The sequence below is a fragment of the Hyperolius riggenbachi genome, chromosome 3 (genome assembly GCF_040937935.1).
Source record: "Hyperolius riggenbachi isolate aHypRig1 chromosome 3, aHypRig1.pri, whole genome shotgun sequence".
Classification (NCBI taxonomy): domain Eukaryota; kingdom Metazoa; phylum Chordata; class Amphibia; order Anura; family Hyperoliidae; genus Hyperolius; species Hyperolius riggenbachi.
Window position 1 is genome coordinate 276,219,890 of NC_090648.1, and position 27,100 is coordinate 276,246,989.

General features: G+C 45.3%; 1 protein-coding gene across 1 annotated transcript in view; it reads left to right on the forward strand.

Moving 5' to 3' along the window:
* Window positions 1-15,058: 15,058 nt before the first annotated feature.
* The window catches only part of SELENOO (selenoprotein O), a 43,748-nt gene continuing 31,706 nt past the window's right edge, over window positions 15,059-27,100 (forward strand). Inside the window, exons 1-3 of the mRNA XM_068276351.1 lie at window positions 15,059-15,683; window positions 20,715-20,918; window positions 26,054-26,234. Of these exons, the coding sequence (XP_068132452.1) occupies window positions 15,133-15,683; window positions 20,715-20,918; window positions 26,054-26,234 (936 nt within the window). The 5' untranslated portion in view covers window positions 15,059-15,132. The remainder of the gene's footprint in view (window positions 15,684-20,714; window positions 20,919-26,053; window positions 26,235-27,100) is intronic.

Consider the following 27,100-nt stretch of genomic DNA (forward strand, 5'->3'; position numbering starts at 1 on the left):
TAAATTTTCCACCCTGCTAGTTCGATGGAAATCCATCGAAATCGGCCATCGATCGGTCGATTGGCCAACCGATTTGCAATCGATTGATCGATCGATCGGTCGGCCAGAAAATCGGCTGAGTGTATGGGCCCCTTAAGTCTTGCTTACTAAATAGACTAGAAAAGGTTTGAGATGTGATTTGTATACCCATCTGTTTTCAGGTATTTTTTGTGTCTCTTGCAGGTCTTTGTCCTTTTAGCATATAGTGTATATAGCATATAGTGTATTTGTGCTTCTATGACTTTATTAACTCATGCAAGTATTTTGACTGTTTTAAGTAGCAGTGTGCTTTGTGCCTTGATATGCTCTGTTGCTACCATACTGAGATGTTGGCATGTAGGACAGATATCAGAAATGACATTGAGGATGAGTGATCTCTTGCTTGTTGCAGGCAAGCGTATGATGCAACTTGTCACTTGATTGTATTTGCACTTTAATCACTTTCAATTCAATCATTTTACTTTTTAATATTCCACCTGCCAACTTTACTTGAGCTATACCTTTGCTTTTGATTGATCATATGACTATCAATGCCAGACTGTTGTTAACACATTTTTAAATTAATTTAACTTTAAAGATGACTTCATGATCCATGTTCTAAATGTGCTGTACTTGAAATGTTCGCAGATTCTTTTCGGAAATTGTAGTTCATCAAGATTTGTACTTTTATTTGTTTGTTTTATTCATTTAGTTCATATTTTGTAACTGGGGAATATTTAGCAGAACTATTTATTTATACTTGCTCTGTAAATGGTTGGACTATAGATGTACTTTGTACATTGTTTTCCCACCATTGTAACAGGGTGGGGTACTCTAGAATCCCTCTTAAATTTTTTTTAAAAGGGCTATATGTAATTTTTTTTGCCTTCCATTGCCAGGATTGGGTATAAATATGGGAACAGTGAGTTACTTAGTCTTAACGGGCCCACTAATGATACTATCTTGATTGTACAATCTTAACAAATCTATGTAGTAGAACGGTATATTGGTGGAATATACTTGGATTTGATACTTAAAGAGAACCAGAGGTGGGGCTATGGGGGGGCAGATGGGATACAGAGCCATGTCCTCTGCCTAATGACATGGCTCTGTGTACCTCAACCGCCGCTCTCTCGGCCCCCCCCACCGCCGCGCTATAGCCCCCTGAGTTTAGCGACGAGGATTGTCGCTAACTCTGAGGTAAACAGAAGGGAGAGGAATTCCCTGTTTAAAACGCCCGCCCGGGGTGTTCCTACAGGGTTTCCTGAGCTGCCATAGGGCATCTCTCTCCCCCTTGGCCACCCCTCTCCCCCCACTACTCTGGCCACCCCTCCTGCCGCTCCCCTGCCTCCCTGCACTCTGAGAGACAACACCGTCTCTCAGCGCAGCGTCGTGACCCAGGGGTCATGCAAGATTTTATCATCAGTGGGCACCTTTACTCTCCACTACACACTATTGAATGTTTTTAATAAACATTGAATCCAATGAAAACCTATACAAAAATGGGGCATAAACAAAATGTACTAATAAGGTTTTTCCTATGTTTTAACCTTATCTATGTTACCTTTTTAAGCTCCCAAAGAGCAAATTATATTATAATTAAGGTAAAAAAAAAAAAGTAATATTGAAATGAAGTCAATGCAAAGGTGAGAGCAATAAGTCTTTGCCCCAATTAATAGATAGTTAGTTATTCTTTGCATGTTGACGCATTTATTTACTCATTTTGGAGTTTAACAATAAGGGACTTGTGCATGTTCATATATATATATATATATATATATATATATATATATATATATATATATATATATATATATATATATATATATATATATATATATATATATATATATATGTCTTGTCACTAACTTTTCCTCAGAGGTGCTCACAATCTAATCCCCACCATAGACATATGTACATTGTAGTCTATAGCCAATTTAGGGGGAAGCCAATTAACTTATCTGTATGTTTTTGGGGTGTGGGAGGAAACTGAAGTGCCCGGGGAAACCCACACAGATGTGGGGAAAACCTACAAATGCCTTGCATCAAGAGGACTCCTTGGTCCTCTTAATCTTTTTAAGTGTATGTTAACACCACTTCTTTAAGTTGCAATACTTTGCCATTTGCAAACATTTTAAAGGTATCAGAAAGACCTCTTTCATTTTTTACTTTACAACATATAGAACTACAAGTGAAAGTGAACTGTGGGAATAAGAATATGGAGTTGGTTGTAGATTGGTTTTCCTTATACATATTTACATGACAGTTTGAAAGTACATGGAACAATTTACATCTGTTTCTGAAGGAGCTTGCAATTAAATGCCTCTGTCAAACAAGCTATGGACAATATCGCCGTTCCCCTAGCACTCCTCCCTCCCCAAGGGGCCAGATAATCTACTTTAGCTGGCAAAAGTTTGTAGTCCTCACCTTGATCCTATATGTTTATGGTGTGGATTGCTATGAAGTTAGAGAAATGTTTTTTGCAGTCTTTCTTGTACAACACCTGCTATTTTACGAACTCTTTAATAGTCCACACAATGATCCCGAAATAATACGGATGCAAACGTTTGTCCCCAGTCGACTTTTTAAAATAATCCAGTCTTGCTGGACCACGCAGGCTCCCCACAGCCATGAGCCTTCATAAACTGAGACTAAAGGGTAATCTCTATTCTAGTCTCTAACTGTTCGCAGAATGATAAGATTGGGAGCTTGCATATAGTTTTAGATGGTCTTCCTACTCTTTTAATTTGATGTTTTTAAATAAATGAATGGTTTATATTGAATCTATTAACCTTACACGTCTTGAAATTGTAAAGCCTGAGGCCCATATGCAATTCATTTTTTTTTTCTCCCGAGTTTTCTCCTAGGTGATCTTTTCAAACTTGTCGATAAAATGCATTTTAAATCGGCAACAATCAAGAAAACGCTGACAGTACTTTTTCAAGTACTTTTTAGTAAATTTTCAATTACAAAGTGCTGAAAAGTTATTTTAAATTGAAGATGAAAAATTATCTCCTAGTAGAAAACTCAGGGCCTGAGTCTTTCGCCTTTTGTAAAAGGTCTACACTTGCTTGGTTGCATTTGTAAAAATTTTTGCAATAGCAGCGTGCCTTTTTTAAGGTTTTAGGGGAACATTGTGACTTTGTATAAAAAAAATAAATAAATAAAATAAAGCATTACAACAGTAAAACGGTCTGTTCTGTTTTGCCCAAAGTTTGTGATCTTGTATGAAAACAGCGCTACACATATCTTGCTTGAAAAACAAAACTAGGACATGGTTTTTGCTTATCTACACATTATTGCGGGTAACATTTGTAATGGTAATAGTGTTCATTGTATATTTTTATTCTATTCCTAAAAAGAAAAAAAAAATATCATTTGACCAATTGAGTGCTATGTGACAAAAGTACATTTTTCAATTTTTCTAAAAAAAAAATCTACCTGTATTACAGTATTTATTATACAATAAGACAATAGTATTTATTACAGCACAGCTTTTTAACACACAATTTGACTTCGGCTGCAAAGAGATAACTGAAAGTGTGCCTATCTTTTCACTCAAAGGTTAGCTGGCAAAAAAAGAAACATTTTCTCCTGTGCATTTTTATCTGGCAAACAGGGATGAGGCAAATATGGTTCAGCCAGTCTACAATTTCTTGTTCCTTCACCTCTATACTTTACCTCTTCCTGTTCTGATATTTGTTCATCTACAATAATCTCCTCTAGATATTCCGTCAAGTCTAGATGGCCTATTCCACTGGAGCATCCCCCCTCAACCTCATGGGTAGTAACATCTAGATCACCCTCAGGTTCTTCATTAAGAATATTAAACAATAAATTATCACGAATTATTGCATCTCTAGAGAATTCAGAATATGGTTCCAGTGCAAAAACGTCCCAGAGTTTTTTTTTTCTTGCATTAGTAGCTTTTGTGCTGTGGTTTTAACATTTTGCTACAATTTTCAACCTGTCCTCTTTCTATATGCTCATAGATTACAGCTTAGGTTCAATTTTCCAGCTATATTGTTTGCTGAAATGTGTATTATAAGACTTAAAGGACAACTGTAGTGAGAGGTATATGGAGGCTGCCATATTTATTTCCTTTTAAATACAGTTGTCCAGCAGCCCTGCTGATCTGTTTGGCTGCAGTAGTGGTTGATTAACACCAGAAACAAGCATGCAGCTAATATTGTCAGATGTGACTATAAAGTCAAACACCTGATCTGCTGCATGCTTGTTCAGGGTCTATGGCTGAAAGTATTAGAGGCAGAGAATTAGCAGGACAGCCAGGCAACTGGTATTGCTTAAAAGGAAATAAATATGGCAGCCTTCATAGCCCTCTAGCTACAGTTTCCCTTTAATTATAAATAACTGCAGGATATTTAGTGTATAATTGAATATAGGGCAGATCAATAATGGAGGCACCTATATTCTACAAAACAAGACAATAGCATTGATTACAGTGCACCTTTTTAAAGGCTCATACACACGTCTGACGGAAGGCAACGACTGGTCCGTCGGCACCTCCCGCTGGGCGGGTTTTCAGCAGACAGTACAGCGTGTGTACAGTCTGTCGGCGGACTGATAAGGCTGTTTATAAACGTTCAGAAACAGCCTTATCAGTCCACCGACAGACTGTACACACGCTGTACTGTCTGCTGAAAACCCGCCCAGTGGGAGGTGCCGACGGACCCGTTGTTGCCTTCCGTCAGACGTGTGTATGAACCTTAACACACAATTTGACTTGGGCTGCAAGGAGACAAGTGAAAGAGTGCTTCTCAGGGGTCTAGTCCTGGAAAAAGAAGTGAGTGGACTCACCCTAAAATCCTCTGCGCCGCGCGTAGCACCCAAAAATGGGCGTGGTTAAGCATAGCATGGGCGTGGTCATGGGTGGGGCCAAATATACATGGCTTTAGCAGTGGTATAAAAGGTCTGCCAGGGGAAGTTTGAGCTCTGTCATAGTGTATCCCCAAAAAGTAGATGTATGTTTCAAAGTAGATGTAATCTGACAGCATTTTACCAAAAATACACAATCTGGCAGAGGTTCCTCCAAAATACAGATAATATGGTAGTGGTTCTCTCAAAATAGACAATCTGGCAGCAGCAGTTCCCCCAACATACACATAATCTGGAAGCAGTTCCCCCAAATGCGTGAAACCTGGTAGTGGATCACCCAAAATACATGTAATCTGGCAGTAGTGGTCCCCCAACATACACAATCTGGCAGCGGTTCCCCAAAATGCATGTAATCTGGCATCAGCGGTTCGCCAAAAATACAGATCTGACAGCAGTTCTCCCAAAATAGGTACCCCCAGTAGAGCTATCCAGGTCTATAGGTGTCCCCAGTATAAGTAGCCATGTGTATAGTTGTCCCCAGAATAAGTGGCCAGATGTACAGATGTCGCCAGAATAGGTAGCCAGGTGTATAGATGTCCTTAGAATAGGTGGTCAGATGTATAGATATTCCCAGAATAGGTGGCCAAGTGTATAGATGTCCCCAGAATAGGTAGCTAGGTGTATAGGTGTCCCCAGAATAGGTAGCTAGGTGTATAGGTGTCCCCAGTATATGTAACCAGGTGTTCAGGTGTCCCCAGTATAGCCAGGTGTATAGGTGTCCCCAGTATAGCCAGGTGTATAGGTGTATATGTCCCCAGTATATGTAGCCAGGTGTATAGGTGTCCCCAGTATATGTTCCGGCAAGTGGACGCTGTTCGTGCAGTTAGTCTGGTCTAGTGAAGACCAGAGCAGCGGCACGCACAGCGTCAACCCGGAACACTGGAAGAGGTAAGTCCCGCCCACTGATGCCGCTGACAGTCACCGCCGCCAGCCACCGCAATCTTTATGGAGGGGAGTGCCAGGGAGAGAAGCCCCAAGGTGAGGGAAGGGGAGGGGAACGTCCGCCCTTCCCCACGCTGCGCACAATGCTCCTCTCTGCTGCGCTGCTCCCCTCCAGGGTGCTAGGGGGGATGACGCCCCCCCCCCCCCGTTCACGCAGGACTCGACCCCTGGTGCTTCTCTTTTCAATCAAAGGTTGGGTAGCAAGAAAAAAAATGTACTCATGCGCATGTGTAGGAGTACATTTGTCTTTTCATTATACAATAAGTACAAAATGGGTCTCTATAGGGCTTCTGCACTGTATGTTGCACTTTATTCCATTGGTATTCATCGTAACGCAAAACTACCAGTGTGAAAGGCCCCATTGAAATATAATTGCATTACGTTTTGATGTAATTCTATTGTCCATTGCGCCATGACACAACAGACACAGGCCCTTATTCAATTCTTTTTCTAGGAGATAATTTTTAATCTTCTGTTTTAAAATAACGTTTCAGCACTTGCTGTGCTTACTGGTGGCTTAAAAGACATGAAACTAGCACCTAGAAGAAATTTTGCTAATTGCAGTCGCTACTTTACATTGGCAGAACATTTAGGGAAATTGCTTGTGATGTAAAGCGCTTCCTAAATGCTCAAAAAAGCGATCTAGTGGGTTCCAGCCTTAAGTGAGGGCACCTGACGACATGAATCTTGGGTGAAAACTTAACTATTAGGGCCCGTTTCCACTAGAGCAAATCTGCATGCGTTTCCTGCATGCAGATTTGCATAGACCATACAAGTGGGTGGGACTGTTTCCACTTGTCAGGATTTCTGAGCGGTTTTTCTGTGCAGAAAAAATCTGCACAGCAAAGCCATCAGAATTCGCATACCGCTATGCGATTCGCATACAATATATTTAATAGGAAATTCACGTGGTTTTGGTATGCAAATTTTCATGCAAATTCGCATACGATTTCGCATAGAAACAATGGAAAAGCACACAGGCACTGCCACGGTTAAATTTGCATACATAATCTATGCGAATTCAACCGCATGCAATTTTTTTCCGCGGCGCTGCCCACCGCACAAGTGGAAACGGGCCCTTACATGTGCCTATGGAAAGGGAAGCCTCTGTATCAGACCCCCAACATTTTTACCCTGGAGGAATCCTGCAAATAATTTTTGGATCTCAAGGAACGCCTGCAAATAATTTTTAGTTTCAAAAAGGTTTTATTGGGTAAAAATTCAAATAAATAAGAAGGCAATACAGCAGTAACTTGTTCATGTGGGACAGAGCTCTGATAAAGCATAGGTACATATGGCAGATTGACACCCCCCCCCCCCCCAAAAAAAAAAAAACACTTGGCAATATGAGGTAAGGATCACAATAGGAATAGTCAATGGCATGCTGTAAAAGGCACCAGGTTGAGTTGGCAAGGGATCAACCATAATAGAGCTTGGTCACAGTTAGTAGAACTACAGAGTCAGGTTTAATCGGAGGTACAAAGCAAAGGAATGATACCGAGAGGACTTGCCCTCAGTCCTTGTGTCTTGGTGAGGGTTAGCCAAGGCTGCCAGGTTTTTGTAAATACCCCCAAAGTATCATTCACAATTGCATTGAGGGTTCAGATATGAGCATGTAATTAAGGATCTGTTTGGTTAAGTCTAGTGAGAGTGGGTTGGAGCCACTGTCTGGTAATATGCAACCTGGCAGCCTTGGCAAGATGGTGGGCTATGTGATGTTGAGGGAATTTCCAGCCCCATGGTTTGTCACCGAGTAGCAGCATGAGTGGATCAGGAGGCATTGATTTGCCCAGAGCAGAATTTGAGGGTAATCACTTCAGACCAATATTATTTAAAGGGAAACTGAAGTGAGAAGACTATGGAAGCTGCCATGATTATTTCATTTGAAACAATATAGTTGCCTGGCAGCCCTGCTGATCTATTTGGCTGAGTAGTGTCTGAATCACACCAGAAACAAGCATGCAACTGGGCCATTCTATTGGATAAGGAGAATGTACGTTTCTCTAGAAGATAGATTTCTTGGACCTTGTGGGTTAGAGCTTGGGGCAGATAGAGGGAGACTTTCAGTCCTTGGCTATAATGGCCTGACCGCCATTACAAATCTGAATCAGAAGGGCATTTTGGTATTAAGTGGGGGAAGGAGATTGAAGATGGAATAAAGTAACCCATGGGCAAAGAGAAATATCAACTTTCAAAACAGAGGAGTCCAACTGAAAACATGAATTCCAGAAGTGAGCCACAACTGTACATGACCACCAGTAATGGAATTGATCAGCAGGCTGGCTGCATGCATCTGAAAAAATCATGCCACGTGAGTGGAGTAGGGAGGGAGTTCTGTACCAATCAGAGAGCATTTTATAACCATGCTCCTTGATGGTACAATTAATAGAGGATTTGGCTGGATTTTCAAAAATGTTGTTCCAGTCTTAACTAGATACAACTGTAATTGTCCTATCCTCACATTTGGCCATAACTGGAGTATCTGGGCTCAGTTTATCATACCACAGCTCAAGATACATTATGGAGATTAGTCCAGGTCTACGAGTGTAGGAGTGAAACTCCTTAATAGCAGAGGATGGCTCTAAGTCAAGGCCCTGTTTAAAATCTGGCAGATATATAGTGCCTTATTTGGCAAATCCTAAATAGTTGTGAAGATGGCAAGTGAAATTTGTCTCTGGCCTTGTTCCAGGTCAGAGGAGCTGTATTAGCAATCAGATCCCCTAGCTGAGGGAAACCATGGACAAGCCAAGCACGCCAGGGTCCATGCTAGATTCTAGCGCTACTTCTTAATGTACTCATTATTATTCTGACCCCTAATTTAGTGCTTTTTTCCAGTACCCCTATCAAAGTGTGCTCCATCATTCGTCCTCCACCCCCACGATGGTAAAAAATGTCAAGGAACCCTGGTTGAGAAAGGCTGCTCTGGATCCTTCAGAGGCTTCCCACACTGTCCTCCTGCACATCGTGACCATCCTTTTCTTTATGCAGGAGTGTGGCCATGCCTGTGCAGTAGCAAGGAGCTGCTCATGCACAAGCAGCTCTGGCTTACTGCATAGGTGCAGCCATGCTTGTGCTTTCAGAAGAGTCTGACAGGAGCTTCTCTGGTTCATTTAGGGGTCTGCTCTCAGTAAGGAGGGCGTGGTAAGTTGGACGAGGCTACGCTCCCCTTAGGTAGGTATTTAACTTTTGTTCCATAGTTTGACTTTGGTACTCTACAACTCCCCCCCAATGAACAACCTATTTCTGAACTGGGCATGCATAAGTTCTGGACCAGCGCTTCCTTTTAAAAGATGTCTGAATTTGAGGAGTCGGGAATGAGAGGGACCCTGAAGAGGGCAAGCAAAAGGATAAGCGTCAGTAGCAGGTAATCTACTCCATTATGGGCTTAATTTGCAATGTATTTTTCACTTCAGGAGTACTTTCAATGCACAAAATTGCTAATGGGGGGGAGCTCTCTAACTTCCTCTTGTTTAGCGTCCCATCTCCATAAGTACAGGTGTCATCTGTCATGTGATCCTCCAGCAAGTACTGGGATACTACCAGGATTGTTGCTGCTGTAGCGACAACGGGGATGCTGGACACGCAGCTGATGGAGAGTCATTGTTGCTGTGCACTGCTTCTGCTGAGGGGGAGCTGGCTACCTATAATGGAGGGGGTTTGGGGTACATCTGATCCTTATACTGGGGGAAGACCTAATACTGGGGGACATATGCTGCCTGTACTGGGGTTGGTAATGTAATATTGTCTGCACATATGGCTACTTATACAGGGGGGCTAGTTAATACTGGGAGCACAGCTACCTCTAGTGAGGGAGGGCACATCTGCTCCCTGTACTGGGGCCCTTCCTAATACTTGGTAATACCTCCTACCCAGGCACATGCATAGGGGTGAGAGTCTCTGGGTGCTTAAGCAACCCCCCTTCCTCCTTTTGTGTGACCTACTACCCTAGGCTCTTCCACCAGACTTCCTCATTAAGCGTGTAGAGCAGGCAGAGGCGAGAGAGGCTCCAGCGTCCGCGCAGTGTAGGACTCACTCAGCTATCATTTCCCTGCTGTGTTTGAAGCAGAGAGAAATAAGAAAAGGGGATACATTGCAGTGAATGCAAGCCAGATACCTAGATTAAGGTGTTTTGTCCCTGGGGCCCCTCTTAGTCTAATAGCAATCAGTGTGTGACTGCTGGGGTGGGAGGCATGGAGGGCTGCACTTTTGTGTCTTAGCCGTGGGTGCTGGAGGACGTTGTCCGAACTCTGGTGTTGAGTCTCTGATGTGGAGTGGACTGGTGAGTTGCCAGCAGACTTGCAGTAAGTCACATACTGGTTGCCGACAGATGCATGGACCCAGGTGGCACAGATACCAACAAGTAGGAAGTTTCTCGAAGCTTGGCATCTCTGTAGCAACCGTGCGCCATGTGTGTCATGTAGCTTTGTAGCCATCCTGCCGTCATGACAGTGGAGATGTGGCTGCCAAGGTGACAAAAGAAGAGGAGGAAACATGCGGCCAGAGGTCTGACTGACTCCACACCAATGAATGCAGACAGTGTCTCTGTGACTAAATGTGTGTCAAGTGAAGGGGCTCAGGGGGATGGTGCGGTACAGTGGGAGAGCCTTACTATTCTGGTTTAGTACTACTGAGCATTTTTTTTTTTGGGGGGGGCTTTTTAAGTTTGAGCACCCCCCACTTAAGGACCCTCTGCACAGTCCTGCTCCTACCTATACTGGGGAGAGGGGTTGCTGGCTATCTATTCAGGTGGGGCTACATTTGGCTTTCTATACTGAATGGCAGGGTTACCTAACACTGGGGCCCATCTGGCTACCTATACAGAGAGGTGGCACAACTGCTATCTATACTGACAGGGCTTCCTAATACTGGGAACACATCTCATAGAAAACAGTTATCCAATCACAGCACCCTCTACAGCATAAAGCGCTGAATAGTGTGGTCGTAGTTTACTACAACTTATCGGAAACCTAGCAATTTGAGAGGGTGTGGTCCAGCCAATCACGTTAGCTGAATTTCCCTATGAGGTTTCCTGCTGGGTCCCCCTAAAGCGTGCCTATGAATTGGCCACTGGGAGATTTGGGCACAGGATTAAGCCGATAAACGGCTAATGCTTCATACACACTTGAGATAAAAGTCTTTGGAAAATGCAAGATCACAGACCAATTTTACCCCCTTCCATGTAGTATGAGAGCCATACTCTACACAGTCTATTCTATGGAGCTGAACTTCCCATCAGATAAAATCTTTGCAAGATGCTGCACACAAAGATGCCCGTACACACTCAAAAGATCATTATCTGCAAAAGATCTGTTCCTGCAAAAGATCCATTCCTGCAAAATGCATTCATAGTCTATGAGATCTGCAGATCCTCATACACACTTGGTTTAACAGACAATCATCTGCAGATCAGATCCACCAGGATGGATCTTCAGATCTGCAGATGATTGCCAGATATGCAGATGAAGTCTGTTAAACCAAGTGTGCATGAGGATCTGCAGATCTCCTAGACTATGAATGCATTTTGCAGGAATGGATTTTTTGCAGGAACAGATCTTTTGCAGATAATGATCTTTTGAATGTGTACAGGCATCTTTGTGTGCAGCATCTTGCAAAGATTTTATCTGATGGGGAGTGCAGCTCCATAGAATAGACTGTGTAGAGTATGGCTCTCATACTACATGGAATGGGGTAAAATTGGTCTGTGATCTTGCATTTTCCAAAGACTTTTATCTAAAGTGTGTATGAAGCATTACCCTGCTCCTGCACAAGTCCTGGTGGTGTCAATTACTATTCCCTTTCCAGGCCGCCATGGATAATGTGGGGTAATTTGGTTTCCAGCTATTGCTAGCGGCCAAATTACACTGTTTTTGTAGTAATTTGTGCTCCGTCTTTTGACAGCAGCAAATCACTCACTCACAGCACTGCTATAGCCGTAATTCCTGTTATGGCCGATGGTGGCGCTGGCTGTGCCCAAATTTCCTGTGCTGTTTTCTCAGGCGTTCGCCCCTAAACTAGACTTGTGCCCTAACATCCAGGTGCATTTCAAACACTTTATTTACATTGTGTAAAACAACTAAATGGCTTTAGAACACCTGCCATCACCAAGAATGGTGTTCTCAGGAGCAGTATTGCAATTTTAATCAGTGGAGCTGGTCAAAATCTGGTGGGCAGTGGTGGAGCTACACTGGGGCTTGCCGAGGCTCAAGCCTCAGCTGACAAACTGTTAGCCTCCCCTAAAGCCCCCCTTCCCTCCCCACGACCGCTGGTCAATGGATCATACTCAAAATGGGTGACTGTTAGCAGTGGGGTCCCACAGGGGTCTATACTGGGTCCAGTGCTCTTCAATTTATTTATTAATGACCTAGTAGATGCAGTAGTGAGCAATATTGCTATTTTTGCAGATGATACAAAATTGTGCAGAATTATCAACTCTCAGGAAGATAGTGTCATATTGCAACAGGATCTGGATAGGATGGCTATATGGGCACATAAATGGCAGATGAAATTCAATGTTGAAAAATGTAAAGTCATGCATTTTGATCGTACCAATTGTCTAGCACCATACAAAATAAATGGGATATAGTTGGGGACATCAAACTTGGAGAAAGACTTAGGAGTACTCATCGACAACAAGTTAAATAATCATACTCAATGCCAAGCCGCTGCAGCTAAAGCTAACAAAATTTTGGGATGCATTAAAAGGGAAATAAAAACTCGAGATGCTAGCATAATATTGCCCCTGTTTAACTCTCTAGTAAGACCACATCTGGAATATGGAATTCAGTTCATGGGCAGTGGGCACCACATTACAGGAAAGATATTGCAGTTTTAGAGTAGGTGCAGAGACCAGCAACAAAACTGATACTTGGGATGGAAGGTCTCACTTACCAAGAAAGGTTAGATATACTGGGTTTATTTAGTCTAGAGAAAAGACGCCTTAAAGGAGATCTAATTAACATGTATAAATACATCAGAGGGCAATTAAAAGCTTGGCGGATGAGCTTTTTGTCCCTAGGCCTTCTCAAAGGACATGATCTGCGCATGGAGGAAAAACTTTTTAGCCATTTATTTAGGAAACGGTTATTTACAGTAAGAGTGATTAAAGTGGACCCAAATCAAAAATACAATATTTCAGAAATAAAACCTATTTTTTAAATTATAATAATAAATAGCAGCCTTTTTTCAGCTGCATGATGACAAATATAAAATATTTTACATTTATTGGAGGAACCCCTCCCTTCTTTTCAAATTGCTGGGATTTTTCCGGCAAACTGGTGGAGTAGATGGTGTCCAGCAATGGAGGAATTGCTAATGGCTGCCCCCAGTATAACCCTAGATATAAAAAGAGAAGGGTGAAAAGCATGCACTGAAATGATCATAGGTTTGAAGGAGTGTTTATTTATCTTTGTATGTGTCAGAGTGGTGCAACTAAATATTTTTAATAAAAAAAATGTTTGGCTTGGGTCCGCTTTAAGATGTGGAATGCATTGCTACAGGAAGTAGTTATTGCAAATTTTATACCTGCCGGGGCTTAGATGCTTTCCTTGCGTTGAAAGACATCCATGGCTACAATTACTAGGTAATGCCCAATGATGTTGATCCAGGGATTTTATCTGATTGCCATCTGGAGTCGGGAAGGAATTTTTCCCTTTTAGGGCTAATTGGACTATGCCTTTTAAGGGTTTTTTCGCCTTCCTCTAAATCAACAGGGATATGTGAGGGAGCAGGCTGGTGTGTTGTACTTTGTTCTGTGGTTGAACTCGATGGACGTATATGTCTTTTTTTCAACCCAAATAACTATGTAACTATGACCACATTCAGCGCAGTGAAGGGGGAGCAGTGGGAACAGCGGTGGAGAAGGGGGGACATCTCCCCCCTTCCCTCACCTTGGAGCTCCCCCTTCCTCGCTTCCCCCTTCAGGCGGCAGCAGAACACTTCCTCTCTTCCCGGCATGAGGGAGATTAGTGCACCACTGGTCTGACATCACTGACTAAATCAGATCAGCGGCGTACAGATCTTCCTCCCCCGCCGGGAATAGAGGAAGTGTTCTGCTGCCAGCCGCTCAATTATGGAGGGGAGAGCGAGGAAGGGGGAACCCCAAGGTGAGGGAAGGGGGGAGACATCCCCCCTTCTCCACTGCTGTGCCTGCTGCTCCAGCTTCACTGCACTGCCATCCCTCCTGGGAACACCTATAGACCTGGCTATAGCTACCTATTCTGGGGACACCTACAGACCTGGCTACCTAAATTGGGACACCTATAGACCTGGCAACTTATTCTGGGGACACCTATAGATTTAGCTACTTATACTGGTGACACCGAAAGACCTGGCTACCTATACTGGGAACAGCTATAGACCTGGTTACTTCCACTGGGGATACTTATAGACCAGGTTACCTATACTGAACGGCACCTATTTTGGGTGGAACTGCTGCCAGATTAACTGTATTTTTGGGAAACAGCTGTCAGATTATATGTATGTTGGGGGAACTGCTGCTGCCAGATTATGTCTATTTTGGGGGAACCACTGCCATATTATCTTTATTTTGGAGTAACCTCTGCCAAATTATATGTATTTTTGGTGAAATGCTGTCAGATTACATGTATTTTGGGGGGAAACACTATGGCAGAGCTCAAATTTCCCTGGCAGACCTTTTACACCACTGCTAAGGTCATGTATATTTGGCCCCACTCATGACCACGCCCACATTCTGTTGCATGGTCACGCCCATTTTTTTGATGTGAGCCCCACACCTTCCAACCCCTTTTTAGCCCCCCCAAAAAATCTGAAGCTGGAGCCGCCCTTGTTGGTGGGACGCCAAAGGTTAGTTTTACCCAGTGTGTTCAGAAACCAAAGACTGGCCCTGTTGCTAAATTAGTACAAAGTTGTTGTGATCTGCATCATAAATGGGGGGTTGAAGTACAGCTTTGAACTGAAGTACAGTATAGCTACAGTATATATAGTAGGACTGATATCCTCCATATTCACCTGGACATAAACAGCAACACTATCATTTGTTTAATGTTGTGTGTTTTTTTTATCATTGTTTAATCATTTAGATTAGCCTTGTGCAATTGCCTGGCTCTGCTAATCGAGGTTCCCGAGGATCACAATGTAAACAGCAGCCTATTTATCTCAGTTCTCGGGGTTGCTGTGCAGGAGTGACAGGCGGCGCTGACAGACCTCACGTGTGGCTCCTGGGTCATGTGACGCCCGTGTTTGGTTGGCCTGAGTGCGCCGTGTGGTGGGCAAGGCGCATGGCCCGGTGCCTGACACATGCCCTCTTCTTTCCCTTGGCAGTTGGCACGGAAGAGGCAGCAGTGGGCGCTGTGCTCCCGGATGGAGGCGCTGTTCGGCGGGGCGGTGTGCATGATGAAGCGGGCTGTGCAGAGCTGCGCCAGCCCGGCCTCCAGTCTCCGCTCTCTGCGTTTTGACAACCGGGCGCTGCAATGCTTGCCGCTGGAACCCGGGGATGGACAGGACGAAGACGCCGTGCGCTCCCGCCAGGTCCCCGGAGCCTGCTTCTCTCCGGTCCGACCCACCCCGGTGCAGAATCCCAGAGTGGTGTCTCTGTCCCGCTCGGCGCTGGCTCTGCTCGGCGTGCAGCTTGCAGAGGACGAGGAGGAAGAGGCGGCCCAGTACTTCAGCGGCAACCGGCTGCTGCCCGGCTCTCAGCCCGCCGCCCACTGCTACTGCGGCCACCAGTTCGGCAGCTTCGCCGGGCAGCTGGGTGACGGGGCTGCCATGTACCTGGGGGAAGTCCTGAACGCAGCCGGGGAGAGGTGGGAGATACAGCTGAAGGGAGCCGGGCTCACCCCCTACTCCAGGCAAGTCACAGTGCGGGCCTCTGTCGCTGACCAGCAAAGTTACAGCATAGTTGTAAATAGAGTAAGAAAGGGACAGACTAGTCCTCCTGGTGGGGCAGCACCGACCAGCTTACTCGGCACAGAGACAAGCATGACCTCGCATTATCAGGGCTGCATTGGACATAGCTCAGCCACTATAGCTTTATGTAATGATTTGTTGCAGACTCTAGTAGAGTTAATTTGGCTGTACACTTGAAGATTTTACCCATCGATATCCGTCAGATTAGATCACTGATCGAATCTGCTAGATTTTAAATCCTGCAAATAATACCTGTCTTTTGGTTAGGTTGATCACTCAGGATAGAAAACTTTCCTTGATTGGCAGCGGGTCGGGAGCACATTGCTTGCGGCATCCAATTTTGCGATGATGGACGCAGAGTGTATATACAGTAGAGCTCACTCACCTGTCCTTCCAACGGGATCTATCTGGTGGCCATACACTAGAAAATCGTACCCATTCGTATAAGATTCAATCACTGATTGAATATACTAGAAATCGCAAACGTTGCCCGATTGATTACTGTCTAAAATTGGACGATAGCACAGAATGGAAATTTTTATAAATCGGCGGCAGGTTGGGATTGCATTACTGCATTCATTAATGCTGAAACAGCTGATTTTACAGATCACCCCAACAAATTACAATTCACTAAACCTATTTCTGCACAGAACATTATTTCCAACTAGTGAGGTAAATGCCTCAACAAATTGCACTTCACAAAGATTTCTGCATTCCGTTTGCTGGGCAAAAGTGTTCAGTATTTTTCTCCAGCTCATAGCAGCCGATAACTCACTTTTTCCATGCTCTCTGCGGTAGATTTGACAGACAACCATTAGGGAGAGCCAGGCAGCCAATAGGCAGAGCTACACAGCCCTGCTTCTCAATCTGATTTGATGCCACAGGGATTCCAAGCGGTTTTCACTGTATCAAAGCAGAGAATGGTGTTTTTTTAGGAGGCTTTTCTGCATCCCTTTAGATGTGGTAATCTGTATTCTGGCATGCAGAAGAGCTCCCCCTGGTGGCTGCAGTACATCTAAAGGGATGCACTGGACAGAAAACCTTTACTTCTGCACACAGCTTCCTGTCTGACTGTTGACCTGCCTCATAGCTGGTAAGTGTCACTTAAAGGACTTACAAGGCCAAGAGGAGTAAAAAAAGTTAATTACTTGCATGGTCGTTTCAGGCACGGAGGACGCCGTCCGCGCCCTCCGTGCTGCTCCGCCGGGTCCCCCCGCTCATTATCCCCCCGGGACGGCTCCCGACCCCACGGCCCGGGTCGGGCTCTCCTGCCTCTTCAAAGATGGCCGCTTCCTCTGACCGCGGCTACGCAGTCCGCCTGGCCGCGAGTGCGGCTGCGCAGTCCTAGGGCCAACCCCTCCGATCCACGCTACGTAGGCCAAATGTTTCCCCAAAAAATAAAAAAAAGTCAGATATCTGTATAACTTTGGTAGTAGAGAGATGAAGCCGGCACCATCAATGAAGTATCATGCTCTTTTATTCATAATAATCCGTCCCACTCATATGCGACGTTTCGGGGGGATCCCCCTTTCTCAAGCGAGTGACAGGATGTGCAACAGCAAATGTACAACTCAATTTATACATAACCACCATGTGTGTAACCAATCATTGGTCACAGATTTTGGACCAATCGCACAGTCAGATAGGTTGTGCGGACCTGAGAGAGAACTAACGAACAGAAAGGGAGCCAATAGAACATAAAGACACTCACCCACATGCCTAAGCCTACGACGGACAGGTCACGGTGCTGCCATGTATGGAGGACGCCATCTGTGGCCAAGAACCGCCCCAAAAGGGCAGGCGGGTCTCCCACATTGGTGCGCGGCCGGGGAAGCACCACGTGTCCAACTCCGGAAGAGCTGGGCACAAGCCAAGCCAGAGTGAAACGCGGAAGCGGCGCGCCGCACGCGATGACACATGTACGCGTCACCCTCCAGCGCTCACCTGACATCGCCGGCCCCGCCCCGATCGCGTCACCATAGCAACCAACACCACAGCATCACACAGCCACGGCCATCCAGGCCTCGACAGTGAGAGAAAGCAGGGAAATAGAAAAGCAGGCTGAAATAAAAACAAGAACAGGGGAACAAAAGAAAAAGAGAGAAAATGCATTATTAACAGGCACATTACGTTTAAATCTAAGTGGGAATATTAACCACATCCAAATAATTAAAGCTACAATAGCAAATCCAAAGTAGCCGAGTTAGGACATGAGAACTAGGACCTAAAAATAAACCAAAGGTGTCAATATAGCTCTAGGTTTAGGACATCAAAAATTATAATAAAGGTGAAAGTTCAAATTCCCTATTAAGACCCCTAGGGTCAAGACAATCTAGTGTCCTGATCCAAAAGGCTTCTCTGTAGAGTAGTCTTTTTATCCTGCTGCCACCTCTTTTCATAGGTGGAATTGATTCTATAATTTGGCATCTCAGTTGGTTGACATTATGGCCAAACTCTACAAAATGGGATGGAACAGCTTGCTCTATTAATTTGTTTCTAATAGCTGATTTATGGACCGATAATCTAACCTTAAATTTAGATGTGGTCTGACCCACATAAATAAGGCCACAAGGGCACTTAAGTAGCTAGACCACATATTGAGAGTCACAGTTGTGACAGCCTCTAATCTGATATTGTTTACCTGTATGTGGATGTACTACATAAGGGGATCTGATGATTGAGTGGCAATGCACGCAGTTGAGACAGGGGAATGTCCCCCTACGAGTGCGGCACTCAGGTGGTCTTACTAAGGTCCTCATCTCAGCGTGTACTAGTCTGTCCCGCAGAGTGGAAGCTCGCTTGTATGAAAATAAAGGTGGATTTTGAAATTCATTAATGGAGGGAAAAGAGCGAGACAACATGTTCCAATGTCTTTTTAGAATTCTACTAATAGGGTCATTCCATATATTAAATCTAGAAATAAAAGGTAATCGATTGCCTACATTTCTCTTGCCTCCATAACGAATAGGTGCTACTCTCGCCTCCCTGCGTGCATGGGCCACCACATCATCAGGATATTGTCGTGCCAAAAAATTTTTTGTCATGTCATCTAACCGGGACTCTAGTATTTCCTCATCACCCACTATACGGCCTACCTGCATAAACTGGCTTTTGGGTATAGCACATTTAGTACTTTTAGGATGGAAACTATCATAGGACAAAATTGCATTACGATCTGTGGGTTTCACATACAGATCTGTATATAAATTTCCATTGCGAATGCCAACTAAAGTGTCCAGAAAACTGACACTGGCGGCATCACAGTGTAGAGTGAGGCGGATTGCCTCACATTGTTGATGTAATTGGGAAACCAAGTCCTCTAGGGTCGAACAGGGCCCCGCCCACACGCAAAATATATCGTCAATGTATCTTAGCCAAATTTTGGCATATTTTTTAAAATTTGGATTGTTCTTCCCCGGCCGCGCACCAATGTGGGAGACCCGCCTGCCCTTTTGGGGCGGTTCTTGGCCACAGATGGCGTCCTCCATACATGGCAGCACCGTAACCTGTCCGTCGTAGGCTTAGGCATGTGGGTGAGTGTCTTTATGTTCTATTGGCTCCCTTTCTGTTCGTTAGTTCTCTCTCAGGTCCGCACAACCTATCTGACTGTGCGATTGGTCCAAAATCTGTGACCAATGATTGGTTACACACATGGTGGTTATGTATAAATTGAGTTGTACATTTGCTGTTGCACATCCTGTCACTCGCTTGAGAAAGGGGGATCCCCCCGAAACGTCGCATATGAGTGGGATGGATTATTATGAATAAAAGAGCATGATACTTCATTGATGGTGCCGGCTTCATCTCTCTACTACTTTATATCCGTTTGGTATACGGACAGCCAGGCACATCATATTTGTTTCCGGAAGGAGTGCCTCCTCTTCACATCTTTACCTGTATAACTTTGGTAGACACGGAGGATGCCGTCTGCGCCCTCCGTGCCGTTCCGCCGGGTCTCCGCCTCTCAATATCCCCCCGAATGGCTCCCGACCCCACGGCCAGGGTCGGGCTCTGCTGCCTGTATAAAGATGGCCGCCGATGCTGGCTGCGGACTCAGCATGGCCGCTACTGCGGCTGCGCAGCTCTAGGGCCAACCCCCTGATCCACGCTACAGGAAACAGCCTGTTGCGTGGATCGGGGAGTTGGCCCTAGTGCTGCGCAGCCACAGTAGCGGCCATGCGGAGTATGCAGCCGCGGCCAGCACCGACGGCCATCTTTATACAGGCAGCAGAGCCTGACCCTGGCTGTGGGGTTGGGAGCCATTCGGGGGGATATTGAGAGGCGGGGACCCGGCGGAACGGCACGGAGGGCGCGGACGGCGTCCTCCGTGTCCACCAAAGTTATACAGGTATCTGACTTTTTTATTTTTGGGGGGAACATTTGGCCTCGGAAGTCCTTTAACAAGCAGGCTTAGTGAATTGAGGCATGTTTGTTTGGTAAATTGCTGAACTTCTGCCTCATGTGGGAAAACTTTAGTGAATTTGGAAAAAAAAGTGTAAAATACCGAATGAGGTATTTTACTAACCAAAATTATTTTATTGAACTGCCCTTTGTAACTTTCCTGCTGGCGCATGTCCGGTGGTTTACTTCATGCCGCAGGTTTCCTCCTCGCTGTGTCTTGTTCAGTTAGGTGATTCGGAGAGAATAAGACACAGGGTGAACCGTAGTATGAAGTAAACCACTGGACGTGGGGCAGGTTGTCCTTTAAGGAGCAAAACATTCAGCAAACCTACAAATTCTAGTTTGACAGGATAGGGTTTGCATCAGTGGCAAGCTAAACCTGGGGTGGGAACAAATCAGTCAGGAGCTGCTGATGAATAAGGAGCAGCTGATAAATATAATTAGCTGTGTTCAAAGTTCCATTTGTATTGATTCAAATGTAATTTCGTGTGAAATCGGAATATACAGTATGTTTGTCTACCTTGTTACCTCATTACTACTGATAAATGTGACGTTTCTTTTTTTTATTCCAGACAAGCTGATGGCAGAAAAGTCTTGCGATCTAGCATAAGAGAGTTCCTTTGCAGTGAAGCCATGTTCCACCTTGGCATACCAACGACAAGGGCTGCTTCCTGTGTAACCTCAGATTCCACTGTGATCAGAGATATCTACTACGATGGCCACCCAAAAATGGAGAAGTGCACAATAGTTTTACGTGTAGCACCCACATTCATAAGGTTAGTATGAGGAAAAAAAGGGTAGCTAATATTTTGAAGTGGCCATTTCTGGGGTGCTGCAAGCTCATAGGGACTAGAGGTCTGCACTTGACTTCTATCTATAACATACTGTCCTTGACTTGTAATATACACACTGTCTGTCCTTGTATTGTTTTTTGTTTGTGTTTGTTAAGCAACTGCCAAGACCAATTCCTTGTAAGTGCAAACTTGGCGAAATAAATTGATTCTGATTCTATAACCAACAACCTGTTTTTAAACAAAACTGATATCCTGAATCTCAGGACTTTATTTACTGCTGACATGTGGTGAGTAACTTAAAGAAAACCTGTAATGAGAAAAACCTCCCCTGGGGGGTACTCACCTAAGGTGGGTGAAGCCTCCGGATCTGTTTGAGGCTTCCCCCGTCCTCCTCGGTCCCACGGCGGCAGAGAAAATCCTCCCGGAACGGCAGGGATGTACATATTTACCTCCCAGGCTCAGCGAAGGCACAATATTGGCTCTCCGCCTCGAAGATAGATGGAAATAGCCGATCGCTGTCGGGCCGCTCTACTGCGCAGGCGCAAGTCGCCTGCACAGTAGAGCGGACCCGACGGAGATCGGCTATTTTCGCCTATCTCCGTGCGGAGAGCTGCAACAGTGCCCCCGCTGGAGCCAGGAAAGGTAAATAAATCAGCACTTGTCAGCCTTGTCGAGGGAGGATTCCGGGACACTTCTGGGGAGTCAGCGCTGGATTGCCTGCAGCTACAGCAGAGGGGGAAGCCTCATTGGGACCCTGAGGCTTCCCCCTACTGAGGTGAGTACCCCCAGGGGAACTTTTGTTTTTTGTTACAGGGTCTCTTTAAGTGGTCCCATGAATATTAGAAGTGGTGCACTTACTACTGCTACAATAATACAGGCCAATAGTCTCCTGCAGCATACTGGAGTAACATCAGTTATGTTGCAGGATACTAGGTGAGGAGTATAAAGTGTTTGCACTGCCAGTTCTTCCATAAGGCAATGTAAACTCCTGGCTTCAGGTGGCATCAATCACAAAGCTATTATGCTAGGTACACACAATGCAATTTTCTGACAGATTTACTGTCAGATCAGCTATTTTCAACATTTCCGATCCATTTTTCCAATGGATTTCCATTCACGTCTATGGAAATCAGATCAGACATGCAGAAAATAATCGCTGTCTGAAAATTGCATTGTGTGTACCTAGCATTGGAGGGCTGGGTCTGCCTATTACACAGCATGTTGCAGAGCAGAAGCGGGGACCATAGAATAAAACCTCTATCTGCTCTCTCACCATGTTCTAATGACTGCATGTTTACAGCTAGATAAGGTATTACACACAGGTTGAAAAGTTTTTGACCATCCCTAGAATCTTTACTCTCATCAGACACATTACTTATCTCAGAGTTCCCCAACCCTGTCCTCAAAGCCCACCAACAGTACATGTTTTGCAGGAAACCACAAGCATTCACAGGTGGGGTAATTAGTGTTTCAGCAGAGCTGATTAACTTCCTCTGTGGATTCCCACAAAACCTGCACTGTTGGTGGGCCTTGAGTACAGGGTTGGGAAATACTGACTTATCTGATTGTCTGAATTAAGGGAACCTTAACAGAGTGGTAAAAAAAAACAAGTTTCACTTACTTGGAGCTGTCACCAGCCCCCTGGAGACGTCCTGTGCCCATGCCATCACTCGTCCTCGATCACGCTCCCGTCCCTGAGGCCATCCTGCACATGCACAGTATGTGTACTACGTGTGTTCTGCGCATGCGCAGGACAGCCACAGGGGCGGGAGCACGATGGACGTGCACGGCCAGGGCCACGCAAGCGCACTGGCTCGGCGACTGGCCAGTTGCCGAAAACTAAACTGAGCCACAGCAGGGGACTGGACGATTGGTGAGTGGCCGGACAGGACTTCTACAGCAGGCTGGTGGAAGCTCAGTTAAGGTTTCCTTTAGGCTGCTTTCACAATAAGACGTTACAGGCGCACGTTAGTGCAGCCTGTAACGCAGCCCCACCGGACAGTAATGAAAAATCAATGGGCTGTTCACAGTGCCCATGTTGCGTTACATTGTAACGCAGCACATCCGTTGAGAGTGCTGCATGCTGTGCGTTATGCGCGGCTAAGCCGCGTTACTGTGCGCACATGCTCAGTAGTGTTGGGGAGGAGTGGCGAGCAGCCAGGCACATGGCTAATTAATATTTACTGCACAGTGTAACGTGCAGTGTTTACTTCCTGGAGCGGCCACTCTGTGCGGCGATTGGCCGGGCGGGACCACATGATGCCGCATGCGTCCAAGAGTACGCATCACGGACGCCATAGTGAGCTGCACAACGCGGCTCACTCTGACGTCCACATCAGAGAGCACCAGGCGTTGCGTTAGGGGCACGTTATGTGCCCTATAATGTCCCCTAAATGCAACATTTTGGTGTGTAAGTAGCCTAAAGGGAGATCAAGCAAGCAACAGAGGGGAGACAGACTTCCCAGCAAGCTCAGGGTGAACAGAACTTCTAGGAGGAGAGAGCTTGAAAGGCAATCTGTGTTATACTGCACAGGGTTTGGTGAAATCCTCTGCTTATATGGCAGTCAGGGAGCAGAATTATTAGCATCACATGTGTTTTGTCCTGAGCAGTAAATGCATGAAAAGTTGTAATGTAAGGCTAGTTTCACAGTCAATGGGAGCATTTTTTAGAAAGCACTCGGAAAACTCTGGAGGCCAAAAAGCGCTCAGAAAAGCGCTTATAGTGTGTCTGAGCTTGGTGAGAAGGAAAAAGCTCTTTAACTTGTGACCTGTTGTGTTTCCTTAGGAGGGCATAACTAGTCCTCTCTCCGGTAACTGTCCTGAAAGATGACTGATTAAAAATGGTCAAACATAAGGATCTGAGCAACAAAATAGAGAAGTTGTCCACTCGTTATATGTAATGTATTATATGTAAATGTCAGATCTGTACAGCACTAAGCGAAAAACTAACAGATAAGAGCAACTAGGTAGAGGTGTGACCACCAGATGTGCAGGAACGCTTGATTTATTGAGGGAACATGCATGCATACAGTTAGCAGGCATAGCAATGCTGTTTTGCAAAATGTGAATCATCGGAGGCTTGGGGGCATGAATCTTGGCAACAAATTTGCCTTGTCCCATATACACAGGAACCATGTATAACCTATCCGAGCAAGGCTAGGACGAACTGAGCGGGAGGCGGACGCATTTGCGTCATGCTTCAAAGCCACGCCTGCCGGTAAGCAATATATACACGGCCTAAAGAAATCCCCAATAAGTAATTGGTTGGTGGAGAAGGGCGGAACACAACACGCTGAGGTGTTACATAGTATAGTTTCCATGGAAGCCGATGTAAGTATAAACAATGGCACATATATCGGGCACAGGTACAGCGCTCAGACACATGTAGTCTAGGCACAGTGGAATATAAACACCTTACAAACTGACTTTAGGGGATATGCAGCTAGGCAGCAGTCTGGTGAGTTCATATATATTTAGAAACACACTATATGGGGAGGAAGGAGAGAAATACAGAAAATTAAAATCAAGTACAAATTAATAAATACCTAATTAGAGAAAGCAACTACAAGAATACTGACATATCATTTTGTTAGTTAACCAGCCGGGCGGTATGGACGAGCTCAGCTCGTCCATCACCGCCGGAGGCTGCCGCTCAGGCCCTGCTGGGCCGATTTTAGTGAAATAAAAAGCAGCACACGCAGCCGGCACTTTGCCAGCCACGTGTACTGCCTGATCGCCGCCGTACTGCGGCGATCCGCCGCGAGCAGCGGCGAAAGAGGGTCCCCCCAGCCGCCTGAGCCCAGCGTAGCCGGAACAAAAAGTTCCGGCCAGCGCTAAGGGCTGGATCGGAGGCGGCTGACGTCAGGTTGTCGGCTGACGTCCATGACGCCACTCCGCTCGTCGCTATGGCGACGATGTAAGCAAAACAAGGAAGGCCGCTCATTGCGGCCTTCCTTGTTTATTCTGGGCGCCGGAGGCGATCGGAAGAACGCCTCCGGAGCGCCCTCTAGTGGGCTTTCATGCAGCCAACTTTCAGTTGGCTGCATGAAATAGTTTTTTTTTAATTTAAAAAAAACCCTCCCGCAGCTGCCCTGGCGATCTTAATAGAACGCCAGGGTGGTTAAGGCCCAAGGGTCCTACTGCTTTAAAGACAGAAATCCAATGACTCTAATGCTGGGGATACACGGTACGTTTCTGTGCCGATTAGCCGCCGGATCGACCCATGTATGCCCAGCATAAAGCAAGTTTTTGTTCCAGTCTCCACCCTTTCTGTCTCTGGTAACCAATTCCAAACCAAAAATCTTAAGTAGAGTAGAATCGCCCAAATGCACCTTATTCATGTGTTGCATGACCCTCGGGCACCCTTTTGCATTCGGGTTGCCCATGGATCTGCAGTGTTGTTGGTAATGTTCTTGCATCATTTTTTAGTCATCCCAACATTATGGAAACTGGTTGTTGGTTTATAGTGTTGAGAAGAGCTCTGATCAGCTGAGCAGACGCTAGAAATGTTTGATTGGGGAGGCTGCTTCTTTGTCAGGAAGTAGATGGTTGTTTAGTAATTTGCAGAAATTACATGACAGATTACCCATTGGCACTGGTGGCTGATATTGGCATAAGATGCTGTTTTTTAAAATGCATAGTAAGTAAAATGTGGTGAAGACATTTAGATATCTAGGAATGCAGTGACAAGTTTCTGACCGGCGAAAAGAGCAGCTGACAAGTGGTGAATTTGCTGCCTTCCGCTGCTCTTACAAAAGAGGCCTTAAAGGGAACCTAAACTGAGAAGGATATGGATTTTTCCTTTTAAAATAATACCAGTTGTCTGACCCTCCTGCTGATCCTGTGTCTCTGTGACTTTTAGCCACAGCCCCTCAACAAGCATGCAGATCAGGTGCTCTGACTGAAGTCTGGATTAGCTGCATGCTTGTTTCAGGTGTGTGATTCAGCCACTACTGCCACAAAGAGAACAGCAGGACTGCCAGGCAACTGGTATTGTTTAAAAGGAAACATCCATATTCCTCTCAGTTAAGATTCCCTTTAAGCAGTTGCCATGAATTTAGGTGCTAATAATCTGCTCCAGTGGATTTAGTATAAATAGTATTTTCTTCATTGAACAGGTTTGGATCATTTGAAATTTTCAAGCCAATGGATGAATTTACAGGCCGGCAAGGTCCTAGTGTCAATAGAAATGATATACGAATTCAGATGCTGGATTATGTTATTGGAACATTCTACCCAGACATACAGGAGAAGTATGCAGGAAACAATACAGAGAGAAATGCTGCATTTTTCAGAGAGGTAACATTACACTTTTTATATCATCCTATTTGATGATTTTAAAGTTAAACAGTAAAATGAGATTTATAGCCTTAGTGATCACATTGTCCAGTTAACAGGCTAGCCTTAAAGATGAATACCAGGTATTTACTATTTTGTCTGTCTGGTATAGCTGCCATTTTTATTTATTTTTCCCAGAACGTCTCAGGACAGCAACCCTGAGATATGTCTCCTTTCACATTCACTGGACAGGAACTAGATTAAACAATTTGCATAATTAGATAGGCAGGGCATACACACACACCTATATATATATCGTCATTTCCTTACCCCCTCAGTTGTTTTCCTGTCCAGCAGGATGCTAGATGTAGGGGGTAAGGCTTGGCCAACCATGTGAGTCCACAGGAGCCGCGGCTTGTGTGATTCCCCTTTGTCGGCGCTGGCTAGTTGCTCAGCGCGGGATCATGCTGTGCGCACTGGCCTCTCCCCTGGTGCTATGTTCAGAGGACAAGCGGTGTCTGAATCCGGAAACTGCCCGCCCTAGGGTCACGTGACAGGCGCCTCAGGTGACCGGAAGTCGGAAATCCGGAAGCAGGAAGTTCCTGGCCCGGCGTGCGTTCCAGCGGCCATTGCAGCATGGGAATCAGCGTCGGCTGACACACCAGTCTCAGCTGCAGGAGATTGCCGGGAGGAACGCTAAGGGGATTACCACAGGAGGTAGGAATCAGCATTAGGTTAATGCACAATGGGTGGGCTTAAGCAATTATGTTAAGCAGCTATTTAAGCTGATGTCCTAGTCTCACTATGAGTTTGACTATGGAGGCTGCCGATGGATCTTCCTCCCAGGGCTCTGTGGAGACAAGTTCCGTACCCTCTCTGGTATGTAA